At 37.8% G+C, this 14,528-nt stretch overlaps 1 protein-coding gene across 2 annotated transcripts; it reads right to left on the reverse strand.

Moving 5' to 3' along the window:
* Positions 1–6,400: 6,400 nt before the first annotated feature.
* On the reverse strand, positions 6,401–11,993 carry slc35g2a (solute carrier family 35 member G2a). 2 transcript variants are annotated; one of them, XM_066708900.1, is made up of 2 exons: positions 11,734–11,993; positions 6,401–8,221 (listed from the first exon to the last, which is right to left on the reverse strand). In XM_066708900.1, exon 2 carries the CDS (start codon positions 8,182–8,184, stop codon positions 6,931–6,933), a length of 1,254 nt encoding a protein of 417 aa, XP_066564997.1. In that variant the 5' UTR covers positions 8,185–8,221; positions 11,734–11,993; the 3' UTR covers positions 6,401–6,930. The 2 variants fall into 2 exon arrangements, with proteins under 2 accessions (XP_066564997.1, XP_066564998.1); XM_066708901.1 differs by lacking the exon at positions 11,734–11,993 and adding an exon at positions 10,865–10,925.
* Positions 11,994–14,528: the final 2,535 nt, after the last annotated feature.

Raw genomic sequence — 14,528 nt, forward strand, 5'->3', positions numbered from 1 at the left:
AAACTTATGTGCGTCTGGTGTGTTCTCTTTTACTTACTTAAAACGCCAATTAAGTTATGAATAGGAGGTAAACAGCACATATCATGAAAGAACCCCCTTCACAACTCCTTTACTCCTCCAATGCCTTTAAAGTAAATCCTCATGGTCTGCATTAAAAAGTAGCATCTACATTATACTAATTTTATTGAAATCAGTGATGTGGGAATACATTTTCTTTGAATGTAAAAACAAAACAAAAAAACAGGCAAAATTTAATCTATAAATACAGCTTAGTTTATTTGGTCTGATGTTGTGGTGGGATTTAATAGCTACCTTAAAATCATAGTTAAGATCTGTGGACTATTTCTGTCCCATAGAATTTTGTCCAATGATAATGACGCCTTTCATTGTAAAATGGTTTTTGGCTTCTACTCTACCACTAATGAATGGCAAAAAAGTACTTCCTTTTTAAAATCGTTAATTAAGAAGGCCGCTCCTTAAAGGAAAAGACAACCCTTGCCCTGAATCAGCTCCTATCTAAAACACTTAAATTGAAATTCATATATACCTTCATTTTAAACAAAAGTTGCAAATTTAAAGATACAGACGTGCACAATTTTGTTGGTACCCCTCCACAAAAAAAATACTAAGAATGCACAATTTCCTCTAAAATCAGATTTTGCTTTTGCTTTTCAACATAATATTGTAAATAATAAAACAAATTAAAATGGCATGGACAAAAATGGGATCCTCAACCTTATACTTTGTTGCACAACCTTTAGAGGCAATCACTGCAATCAAATGGTTTCTGAAGCTCTCAATGAGACTTCTACACCTGTTAACAGGTAGTTTGGCCCACTCTTGCGGAGTAAACTGCTCCAGCGGTCTCAGGTTTGATGGGTGCCTTCTCCTGACTGCAAGTTTCAGCTCTTTCCATAGATATTCAGTAGGATTCAGATCAGGATTCAGATCAGGAATCATAGAAGGCCACTTCAGAACAGTCCGATATTTTATTCTTATCCATTCATGGGTGCTGTTAGCGGTGTGTTTTGGCTCATTATCCTGTTGGAGGACCCCTGACCTGCAACTGAGACAGAGCTTTCGGACACTGGGCAGTACGTTTCACTCCAGAATGCCTTGATAGTCTTGATTTCATTGTGTCCTGCACAGATTCAAGGCACCCTGTGCCAGGCGCAGCAAAGCAGCCCCACAACATAACCGAGCTTCCTTCATGTTTCACTGTAGGTATGGTGTTCTTTTCTTTGAAACCTTCATTTTTTCATCTGCAAACAAGACTGATATGACTTGCCAAAAAGTTCCAGTTTTGACTCATCTGTCCAAAGGACATTCTCCCAGAAGGATTGTGGTTTGTCAATATGCATTTTAGCAAATTCCAGGCTGGCTTTTTTACATTTTTCTTTCAAAAGTGGAGTCCTCCTGGGTCTTCTTCCATGAAGACCACTTTCGATCAAAAGGTGACGGATGGTGTGATCAGAAACTTCACCTTGGAGTTCAGCTTGTATCTGTTTGGAAGTTATCCTTGGTTCTTTTTCTGCCATTCACACTATCCTTCTGTTCAATCTGGGGCTGATTTGCCTCTTGCGGCCACGCCCAGAGAGGTTGGCTACAGTTCCATGGACCTTGAACTTCTTCATAATATTTGCAACTGTTGTCACAGGAACATCAAGCTGCTTGGAGATGGCCTTGTAGCCTTTACCTGTACCATGCTTGTCTATTATTTTCTTTCTGATCTCCTCAGATAGCTCTCTCCTTTGTTTTCTCTGGTCCATGTTCAGTGTGGTGCACACAATGATACCAAACAGCACAGTGACTACTTTCTTCCATTTAAATAGGCTGAATGACTGATTACAAGATTGGAGACATGTGTGATACTAATTAAAGAAACTGATTAGTTTGGAATATCACTATAATCCAATGTATTATCTTTTCTAAGGGGTACCAACAAATGTGTCCAGGTCATTTTAGAATATCTTTGTAGAATGAGCAGTAATTAATCTCTTTTCACAGCTTCTTTGCTTTATTCTATGACGTACCAAAGGCATTCAAGTATACATGATGGAATAGCTTTTAATTTCATCACATTTCAGGAGGAATGAAGCATTATTTCAATGAGCTGTAAGGGTACCAACAAATTTGAGCATGTCTGTATATTCATATTTAAAATGTGGATACAGTTTGCAATAAGGTTATTTTAATTCTACCCAAAGAGAATAATGGCTTTCCACCCAACTATACAGCTCTGTAAAGTGCTCTGTCCCCATTTTCATGATCAATTTGGACACAATCCTGGATTTTTCAAATATTTGTATTTTCCAATGTGTAATTCAACCATATAGAAATATATGCTGCTATAAGGGGGGTTCAAAAATCATATAATGCAACATATTACCTTTAATATTATGTTGCAGTCCCTTCTGTATTTTTGTGCTACAGAAATCAACAACCATGATAGTAGGTGACCTGAAACATTGATCATCTTGCACCATTGAATACAATACCTTACATCCCCTTTAGTGAGCAATGTCTCATTGTGATCTTTAATTGTTATTTTAACTTATTCAGATAGTTTTGAGTTATGCTGGTAGGACTTTTTGTAATGATTTGCTCTTGCCCTGGGAATAATGATGCCGTGTATTTCTGAAGTTTCATTTAGAAAAACACATAAAAAACACAGGCTCTGAAACTTGCGATCCTATAAATGAGAAGCATGCGTTTAAATCCCAACTCACCACTTTAAAAACAAAGCTAGCAGAAAGACATCAGAGAATACATTTATTAAGATTTCACTCAACTGTAGCTTTATTGTCAAAGAAACTGTGAGCAGTAAATGTCATATCAATATAGCAAATCAGGAACATTATTCTGTAGGGAGCCCGGCATATTATATATAGTAATAGTACTAAGTTTACCTATAAGTGTTTGATTAGGCAGAATGCCCAGGACTTACCCAGCTGTGTGTGATTTGTGAGAAGGTACATTTACCATGCTGTAGTTTTAAGTCATTAACACTTTAAAAGATAATCCACTGAGAAAATGTCACGTATTCCCAAATGTATGGAAAAGATATCCTAGAGAACTTAATTAATGTACAATTGGATAATCTGCCTTGAAGTCCAAAGAGCACAGAAGATTCACTAGCATAATTCCTGCTCCCAAAGCCATGTCCTACAAAAATGTATTAAAATAATGGGACTTAGAAAGGAAGAACAGGACTTAAAGCAGGAGACATTTCTTTACACAAAGAGTTGTGGGGCTCTGGAACAAACTACCCAGTTGGACAGTTGAAGGTGACAATCTGGGTTCCTACTAGAAACAGCTGGATGACATCCTGGGAACAATTAGACTCCAGAAACCACATGAGCAAGGAGAGCCAAACCTTTAAAGTTATTATGTTTTCTTTGTTCATTAAACTACACAACAATACAGTTCTCACCAAATACACAGCAGTCTATATGTTTATCTAATAGAATGTTACATAATTTCCCAGGTTCAGTGGTTCAGGTCAGAGAGACAGGGGACCTAGCTAGCTTGCTTGTATTCCTCTGTGTCTTCTTGGGGACAGGATGTGATGGTTTTCCTGGGAATCAGCCTGCGGGTTGGTGCTGTGAGACCACAGAGAGCAGCCCCTCTGGAATGGCGATGGAGAGCTGCAGGATACAATCTGTTTCCTGTACAAGCAGATGCACACACTCATCCAAGCGCCTGTTTCCCCTCTCTTTAATCTACACGCATGGCTAACGAGACGTAAACACACACAGAAATATACTCATGTGGAACCACAAACACAAAGGTAAACATGTTTTTTATTTCATTTTTGGTGGAAAATGTATTATTTAAGTAGAGAGAAACTCAAGAGTAATAGTGCAATGTGTACCCTTGCTGTGTGTTTGTTTGTTTGTTGGTTGATTTATTTGTAGAATACATTTGCATTTTAAGAGGATATTATGACAAACTTGATTCCCTGTTTACAAGAAGTCAAAAAAATCCAATCCTCACTGACATAAACTTGTTTTCTTACTTATTCTTTAGTAAGTATAATAGTAATACTGTTACACCAGCAAAATATGTCCATTATATTTATGGTCCAGAGCTAATGGAATCAGTGAAGACAGTCTATTAGTACTTGGATATGTACCTTAGGGTCACAGGCAAACATCCAATATGTGACTGAGTAAAGTAAAGGAGACAGAAATGGAATATAGTTAGCAAAGCTACCATTCGTATCAAAACAATTGCAACAGTCTTTCAGGCCAGGGGAGTGCCTTTCTATGTACCATATTCATGACACTGTGAACAAATTGCAATGGTATGTATCTGTGGTCACAAACCTTTATATAATGGTAATGCCTGAGACCCCCCTCCCAATGAATGAATGCATGCAAACATTAATTAATTAATCAATTAAGCTGAAAACAAAGCAACAAAAAACGAATTCTGCATGGAAAACACGCATAACATAACCTGAATGAAATAAGGACTAATTTGAAATGGAAGAAAAGTCAAATATTGTCAACAGAAACATTACATATTTCATAACAATTATTTACTATGTTTAATCTTTAAAACCATTTAAAACTTTGGCGCACACTCAAATACTGTAATAAAGGAGATGGATGGTAACAGCCTGCCACCTAGTGCAGAAAATAAAGATTGTTTTTAATAAAAGTAGTAAAGCAGTTAATTAGAAAAGAACAACTAAATGTTATATTTACATGATAGCACATAAACTGGCCCTATAGCATTTATAAAATACACTTTTAAGCATGTATCATAGGTGTGTGGGAAGCTTGTAATTTTGCCTCAGTACCACAGGCTGCATGGAGAAACTGTCAATCATCAGTCTCTGTATAGTGATATTATAGTAATATTGGCTGAAATAAACAACAATAATTCAGATATTTTATATTTGTCTTGTCATTTCATGCTTTTACATTTGTTTATACTAAGACTTTTTATTTTATTTTCTGATACAGAACCTATCAAGTAGCATAGGTTGTTAATCAAGATCGCCCCCCTGTGGCAGCTTCGTAAATTATTCACTTACACTGAGTGACAGGACGGTGATGTGCCAAACAAAGTTCATTTTCTGTAACTTGCATTGATGTATACATAGTTAACAATCTGATTTGGAAAGTTAACATAGTCAGTCATTTTACCACACAATAAAGTGCCTGCTTCTCAGTTTAATAGAGGGATCTATTACAGTGGGAGAAACCATGAAAAGGGTTGGGAAGGGAACAGATGTGGAGAAGTGTCAATGCCACGTATCAGCAGACAACTGCAGAAGAGTCAATTGAAAAAAAATAATCAATGACATATTCCAAATATAATCTGATGTATGTTTGGACTGGCCTTATTAAAGTGCAGCTTGCTGTCAATTGTACTTAAATGATAACAACACATGCCATTTTAAGTAGTAGGATGTGCAGTAGGATTTTGCCATTGTGAGTAATAAGTAAATAATAAATCAATAAATGCTAAGACACTTAAAAAATACAATGAGAATCAAAAGCATTTTATGTTTTGCTATTGAAAGATAAACACTCTAATCCTGATTTGAATTCTTATACTGTAATTTTCATTGGCAGCCCTCCTAGAGTGATGTCTTGTCTGTAACTATGTTGAGGCAACAAGTCCGTACTGGTCCCACCCTTGCTTGGATTCAAACTGCAATCTCAGGCACATCCCTGAGCACCTGGTCCTCGCAGCCCCACTGGAGCATTCAAATGCTCTCCCAAGTTTAGAGAGAATGGTGTCACCAGGCCCATATTATACGCTATGAGCCCTGTTACATTTGTGTGAACCCACACATATTAAATTAATGTGTTCTGTAGGCTATATTGAGAGTAGTCCATTCCATGTGTTATTCAGTTGTTTATTTACCTTTTATTAGGACAGTTCATCCTTTCTGTAACCTTGAGACTCACCTGAACAGTCTGGCAGTGAGGTTTACATTTCTTACAGTAGTTCTGAAGTTCTCTGGAGATTAGGATTCCACATCATATTTTGGCACACTTCACCAACACACTGCATAAATATTCTTTTATTTTAGCCATCTGTTGTAACTATACTGGAGGCAGACCAAATCAGTTTCACTCTATCACTGGAGCCTCTCAAAGGATATGTCATTGTCAGAAGGAAACACCTACCTACAATTTTTCATGTTCTTCTTTTTGTTTGAAATGTGATTGGCTTCCCTTCACTTCCCAGAGTCTTCAGAGGGCAAGAGAAAGACAACTTTTGGTACCCGTCCAAGTGGAAAGCGGGGAACAGTGAATGGAGCTTCAGGTAAGCCAATCTTTTCAGTGACCTATCTTTCTACCTCTTGATGACAGTAACTGAGAAGTATTGATCAGTACTCCAAGCCAAGCCAACACAAAGACACAGCAGTGGAGCCAGATTTACTTCATAAGTCATATTTTTTTAATCATTCTTTTCAGTAAGAATTAATCTAGCCACAAGAAAAGCTTGATTAAAATAATACGTTTTACACCATAATCTGAAATTCTTGTGTTTCTTACAGAATCTGGCTTATTTGTGCACAATTCTTGCATTTATGTAGAACACAGTAAAGTAACAGTGGCATTCAAGTGGCATTTCTTTAACCCCAAATCTAAACATGACCCAACAGAAGTCGACAGAAAAAATTAAGCTGCTTTGTTGGTATTCAGTAGAATCAATTTAAAAACCAATTTTGTCTGAGAGCAAACCAATGCCGACTGTTTTATTATAATGTATTATAATTACTATAATTATTATTACTATTATTGTTGTTGTTATTACTTAACACATCATAGTTAGCAAAGACATAACACAATTGGCACACTTTCAACAACACAATACAAAATAAATAGATCTTGATTCAGACATTCATAAGACTGTTCAATTGCACATCAGGGACTTAGAATACTGTACACTGAAACCTAACACTCATTTAATGGGTGAGTCTAGAATCTCTTGATAGTCTTGCCTTCTCCCCCTCCCCACCCAGTAAAGCTTAACTGCCGTAAGAACAAAAACACTGACAATAATGATCAAGCCACCAATTACATCATAGACAGATGGCATCATACGTAACACTAGAAGCTGGAGGATCATGGCAACAACAATTTCTAAATGCTGGACCGTGCTGACCAGAGCTGGGTGGAACTTGTTTAAAGCATAGTATACACCTAAGAATGCCACTGTTGAGCAAATGCAGATGCCAATGAGATAGCCCCAGGTTTCCCCATCCAGGGGAATGATGGGCTCTTGCAGGACGAACATAGTGGAAGCTCCCCAGATGGTGCCTGTCCAGCCAAAGGTGAAGAGTGCAGTCCACATGCTGACCTTCTCCTTGATGGCTCGGTAAACGATCATGGAGAGGGCAGCAGTTAAGCCAGCCATCACCGTCATGGTGTAACCAAAGGCCTCCTTCCAGAAGCCCAGCAGAGTCTTGTCCTCACCCACGATGTTGGGGATCATGACCAAACACAGGCCGAAGACGCTGGTCACTACGGTCACAATGTCTGTGTAGGCCAGCCGCTCATCGATGAGGAGGAATGCCAGGATGGCACTGAAAACCGTGGTGGTGGCTCTCCACATGATGGTCCCATTACTGGGGGGCACGATGGCGAATGAGGTGTAAGCGCAGGTGATGGAGATGACGTTGCACACTCCGTAGAAGAATAGACGCAACCTGTATCCCTTAGGCCCGAATGGGGGCTCCTGGTAGTAGTACACCACCACCACAGACAGCACCTGGATGACGGAGCGGATGAAGAGGAGTTCCAAGGAGGGCACTTTGGAGCGATCAGCTGCCAGTCTGGTGATCAGTGCCACACACCCGTGGGCCAAAGCTGCACCAAAAAGTGCTGCCCAGGTCACCCTGGAGGTGAATACGGACGAATCTGCAAAGCTCTGGAGCTGCTCACCCACTCCGTTGTCCTTTGCCCCGGTTGAAGGCCTACTGCGAGCGTCCATGGTACCGAAGAACGTTTGCCCATATTTCTTGCTGTCAGTCAACAGTTTCTTATTGGGGTTATCATCAACAAACTGTCCAAAGTCTTCGAAAGAAGGAGCGTCGTCATAGCCTTCATCTCCCGGCTGGGGGTAATGAGTGGTGTACTTGACTGTGACAGTATTGGGATGGATTTTAACACGCTTCTTTGGACCGTACTGCTGCTTCGAAGGAGATGTATCCATTTTTATTTATTTTTCACTCTTCAAGTGAGAGAAAGATCTAGAAAGAATCACAGATCATAGTTAGATTTTACAGGTTTCATAACACATCCATGATCAAAGAGCATTCAACAAAAGCCATTTTACTGTGGTTTCCTCAATTAATCAATTTACGAACAGTGGTATTGAAAATCCCATCCATTTCCCAATATGGTATTTTATCTATTATTTTTTTATTTTAATTGATTAAAACTAGCAATGTAAATCACACAGAAACATGATTTACAATAATGTAAGTACTCTGTAAAACAAGTAAGTCTTGCATTGACATGCATTAAGTAAAATGCAAAGTATTAATATACAGTAATGGCAAGATAAGATAATAAGATGAACCCAAGTATCAAAATCAATTTTGTTATTCACTGAAAGAAAAATGCAGTGTGAAAAAAAAATATTTGAATAGATGACAGTAATATCAAAAAGAGACAGTAAAGTTTGGTCTACTCAAGTGACAAAATAAAATACATTGGGTCAAATATGGATGTAGCTGTTACATAATTAAATGGTTACTGCCACACTGAAAGTTCTGAGATGTATTACACAATCTCTACAGTTACGTTGTCTCCTCTGCAAGTGCACAAGAGCCAACACTATGACAACTGATCCAATTGGATATGCCCATAACTAGAGAACTGGGCTGGAAAATCGCACACTGAAGATAAACTAAATGTTTAATAGAAGTAATGTTAAATAGCTCAATTTCTGCAGTGTCATGCAGTGTTTTGGGCATATTCATATTGCACTACACTGCATTATAGCAACAATATATGTAAAATATTGCAGGAAATAATATTGATATTTATACTGCCCAATGTTTTCTTTTAAATAAATAATTGTGAGTATTTAAAATCAATTCAATCAATTTCAATCAAAGTAAAATATGCAAAATCTGGTATTTAACTTCAGCCTTAAAATACATGTTTTGTTTTTTACAGACAACATAATGAATCAATGGTTCTAATCAATGTGTCCTTTCAGAATTGTTTTGTATTTTTCTATTTCCATACAGTTACAGGTCACTTAATGGCATCAAGCTTAGTACACAGCTAATGGAATACAATGGTATTTTCAATTGAAGGTTGAACAATAAAAATAACTAACATTATTTTATAAAAATGTTTTTAAATATGTGATAATAATGTAAAACAGAAATTGGCATGGTAAATTAAAGAATCACTTAAATACTGTTGTATGGCATTTACAATAAGACATTGAAGGAAACTCTCAATGTTTTATTAATTCTTTACATAAATTCAAAAACCTTTTTTATAACCACCTTCATGAATCTGACGAATGAAAGGGTATGTTTTCCAGTACCTCAAATCATATTCTCAGTGAAAAACTGGAAGATCTGCCCCACGTTTATGTAGCAATTAAAGTGAAAGGTGTGACAGAGTTCCTCCAGTTATAGGCAACACATTTTGAGTGCTCTGAGCCACAGGCAACAAACTCTTAAAAGTTGTAGAAGACAGTCAGTCATTCCCAGCTGTACCAGCAGTATAAAAAGGTTAAGTGCCCCTAAGATTGGTAAGCAGCAGAGCTACAGTAAGTGCCCTAGCTGCAGCAGGTAATTGCTCCAAGCTGCAGTGTACGTAGCTAAGGTCTGTGAACTGCAGATGGCAGAATTAGGAGCTGTGTTCTGCAGATCTGAGCAGCTGTCACGTAACCAAACTAAATCACCACTTCCGACAGAGTGTGTTATATCTTAACAGGTTAAATTACCTGCATCCAATACATTTAATTCTGAAACAAGACTGTAGTCAAGGGGATGATCATCTACAAAAAAACTAAAAGGTATACGATAATAATATTAAATCAGAGCAATTCATTCATGTGCAGCCTGCTTGGAGCACATGCCAGAAAACACATTCTGAATTCTGCATCATGTCCACCAGAGCCCAACCTCAAATGTTCTCCCATCACTAGTGCGAGCACAGGACTGCAAGGTGACGTGACACACTGCATCTGTCTGGCTGTCTGTCACCGTTCCGCTGTTAGATGTTATGCAACAAACAAGCCCCTCTAACAAAGCTAAGATGTACAGGTCACAAACAGTGTCTGAATTCAACATCTGTCTGATGATGGAGGCAAAGAATATGGTGAACTACATGTTGAAGAAATTGTGTTACATTGGCTTCTTGTGGAATATCCGATATTGTGAACTGAAATCTGAGGCACTGCTAAGAACATTTTTACTAGCACATATCAGATCACCATTATTCTTCTACAATTACCAATTCAACAACTGAGATTCACACTAAATTAATCATCTTAGTTCTGTACCAAGCTGAATATTTTATTTTACAGGAAATTAAAACAATCAGCTGGTACATCTTAACAATATAATTAAAATGTTTGATTTACTTATTACATGCTTATGAGATATTAAGTAATACAGTTTCACAACAGAATTTTACTAAATATTTAAAATAAATTGGTTATATATAGAAAGCCACAAGAGGGCAGTAATAAGTGGATTCCAATTTATTAGTTTTTTCATTTGGTTGCACATATAAATATCAGATTGCACTAATAATGACATAAACACAGAAGCATTTCAATATGGTTATATTTTAAAGTTTTTCTAACACATGGAATTGTTTCCGTTGTTAATGTTTGTCACAATAAATAACAAAATGTTCACCTGCTTTACACAGTCTTAATGTTGGTTGTTGGATAGATCCTTATGTTTTCATCATCGTTCTGTCAATGCAATCAATAGAGACTTTCTGAGATACAGTGCACAAACACACAGTCAGTTATAGCCAGATAATAATAATAATAATAATAATAATAATAATAATAATAATAATAATAATAATTCTTATTATTATTAAGATTGACAATGAACTCAGTTTTTTAATTAAGTCTCCAAAAGACCCAATTACGTTCCCCATAGAAAACTATAAAAAGGTCATGTAACAGACCATTTAGTTGACAGATACCTACAGCACTGAAGACTGATTAAGAAATGTCACAATCATATCCCTTAATAGATGCCTTGGTTTTGCATCTTTGTCTCCTGGTGATATATATCACTCGCGCAATTAAATCGATGAATAAAGTAATCGAGCTGTCATCGCCATACAATGTTTATTAATAGGTGTTAGTATAGCCTAATTTTGGACATTAGCAAACATTGAATTTAGCCCGTCAAACACGTGACTAGTTAAACAGCATTGGTAACGGTCTGCTTATATATATATATATATATATATATATATATATATATATGTGTGTGTGTGTGTGTGTGTGTGTGTGTGTGTGTGTGTGTGTGTGTTTGTCCACCATATGACATAGAAAAGAATATAAGCTACATTGTTCAGACAGGTGCGTTAGTATAAAGCCCCATCCATTAGACCGTCAGTGCGTAAGAGCCCAGATTTGTCCAGGTGTATGCAGTCGTCCTGCTGTGTTTTATTAATGTGACCAACATCTCCCCAATCTACACCAACAACCTCAATTGCATTTCCATACAATAATTAAACACATAGAAACATATACAATTCTCACCTATTGTTCCAGAACAAAACAGTCCTCCAGTGTGGGAAAAAGGGTAAAATATTATATCATCAATGAAAGATGCCAAAATATTCTTTTCCAGATATAGGGAATTCCGTCTGCCTTTTCCCCATCTTTTCGTCGACTGATTTATAGTCAGCGTCTCCAAGACAGAGGAAAATGTGCTATGGCCACAAAGCCCCCTAGCTTCTGCGTGTGCCCAGTTGGTGGGGAAAAGCAGCCGATGCTCAGGTTTCACCCCTGCCTTCTCATTCTTCCCAACCTCAAATTCAAATGTGCCACACGGAGGGGGGTGACAAAGATGCTCTTCCTTCTGAGCATGCGCCCCGAGTCATTTCCCCCCCCCCTTCTTTTAACGCATGCTAGCATCTGTCACCTTGCTGAATGTAAAATAAGTTCAGTTCTGTTCCTCGGGCATTAAAAAAAACAAAGAACAAAGAAAGAATATATATAACTGCCTAAACTGTACAGGACCATAAACAAAGCAAGACCAACGATACCATTATGATGATGATGATGATGATGATGATTATGACTATGATTATTATTATGGGTTACATTTAATTCCTAACAACTTAAACCATGAACAATAATATATTCTTAAAATGGTAGATGATAGAGCATACATCTTACCCCATCCCCCCATCTTTAGAAATAAAAAGTTAATTTAGCACCCCATCCTGCTTTGTCTTGTATCTTATTTTCCCTGACCGCTTTTATATTCTATTTTGGATTGGTAATTCCTTTCAGCACTAATTTTAGAAAGCAGGATGAACCATTTCCCTTACATGTGATTCCAGTACAATACATGTATAATTGATTTAGTGCTGAAAGTGCCTGGACTAATGTCAGATTAGACTATAAACATACATAGGGACACTAGGTGTCTACGTGGCATAAATGAGGATTCATTTGGCTACCAGTCACTCATAAATATGTAGATGTGATATAATCATAATTAAGAATATATGTAAGTATGCAAAGTTATAGCTGAAAGTGTTCAACAAACTTTCTTTGCAATCCATTGTTAAATAAATACAATGGTGGGGCAGGCAAAGGTTTACACACCCATTGCTCACTTGAACTGTATGGAATTTTCAGAGTTTTCACTAGGCTGAATCTGTGTTCAAAAACTCTGAATAAATCTAATTACTATAGTTAAATTAACAATATGCATTAAACTGAATTCAAGATCAAATTAATAGTTGGAATACTGTTTGTTAATGATCAAACTTCCTGTTACTGTCCTGTCAATAAATATATCCTTCAAAACTGAATTGCCGGAGCTGAGAACACAGATGTGTCTCCAAGCCCAGCCTTTTCTGTCCCTAAAACAACAGCCCCAGAGGGAGACTGGATTACCTGGTTAATTCTGAGGGCTTAATTCATATTAAGTGGGGGCTAATAAAGAACCCTCAAAATTAGATTCACTTGTGAGTTAAACTTGCTTGGAGTCATAGGCATGATTGATAAAACACTACTGAATTAACACAGTATCACCTCACACCTCATCCAACCTGCAGATTATGCCTGATACTCTTGGCTTTATTTGGTCACCTATGATGCATGTGATGTATGACACTTTTTGGTTGCGTGTAAAACTTAAAAGTTACTAAAATTATAGGATTAAACAGAGAAATCACTGATACTTTACTAATATACTCCTTCTAACACATGAGCACATACACTCACCTAAAGGATTATTAGGAACACCTGTTCAATTTCTCATTAATGCAATTATCTAACCAACCAATCACATGGCAGTTGCTTCAATGCATTTAGGGGTGTGGTCCTGGTCAAGACAATCTCCTGAACTCCAAACTGAATGTCTGAATGGGAAAGAAAGGTGATTTAAGCAATTTTGAGCGTGGCATGGTTGTTGGTGCCAGACGGGCCGGTCTGAGTATTTCACAATCTGCTCAGTTACTGGCATTTTCACGCACAACCATTTCTAGGGTTTACAAAGAATGGTGTGAAAAGGGAAAAACATCCAGTATGCGGGAGTCCTGTGGGCGAAAATGCCTTGTTGATGCTAGAGGTCAGAGGAGAATGGGCCGACTGATTCAAGCTGATAGAAGAGCAACTTTGACTGAAATAACCACTCGTTACAACCGAGGTATGCAGCAAAGCATTTGTGAAGCCACAACACGTACAACCTTGAGGCGGATGGGCTACAACAGCAGAAGACCCCACCGGGTACCACTCATCTCCACTACAAATAGGAAAAAGAGGCTACAATTTGCACAAGCTCACCAAAATTGGACAGTTGAAGACTGGAAAAATGTTGCCTGGTCTGATGAGTCTCGATTTCTGTTGAGACATTCAGATGTTAGAGTCAGAATTTGGCATAAACAGAATGAGAACATGGATCCATCATGCCTTGTTACCACTGTGCAGGCTGGTGGTGGTGGTGTAATGGTGTGGGGGATGTTTTCTTGGCACACTTTAGGCCCCTTAGTGCCAATTGGGCATCGTTTAAATGCCACGGCCTACCTGAGCATTGTTTCTGACCATGTCCATCCCTTTATGACCACCATGTACCCATCCTCTGATGGCTACTTCCAGCAGGATAATGCACCATGTCACAAAGGTCGAATCATTTCAAATTGGTTTCTTGAACGTGACAATGAGTTCACTGTACTAAACTGGCCCCACACAGTCACCAGATCTCAACCCAATAGAGCATCTTTGGGATGTGGTGGAACGGGAGCTTCGTGCCCTGGATGTGCATCCCACAAATCTCCATCAACTGCAAGATGCTATCCTATCAATATGGGCCAACATTT

This window comes from Amia ocellicauda, chromosome 7 (assembly GCF_036373705.1).
Source record: "Amia ocellicauda isolate fAmiCal2 chromosome 7, fAmiCal2.hap1, whole genome shotgun sequence".
Taxonomy (NCBI): Eukaryota; Metazoa; Chordata; class Actinopteri; order Amiiformes; family Amiidae; genus Amia; species Amia ocellicauda.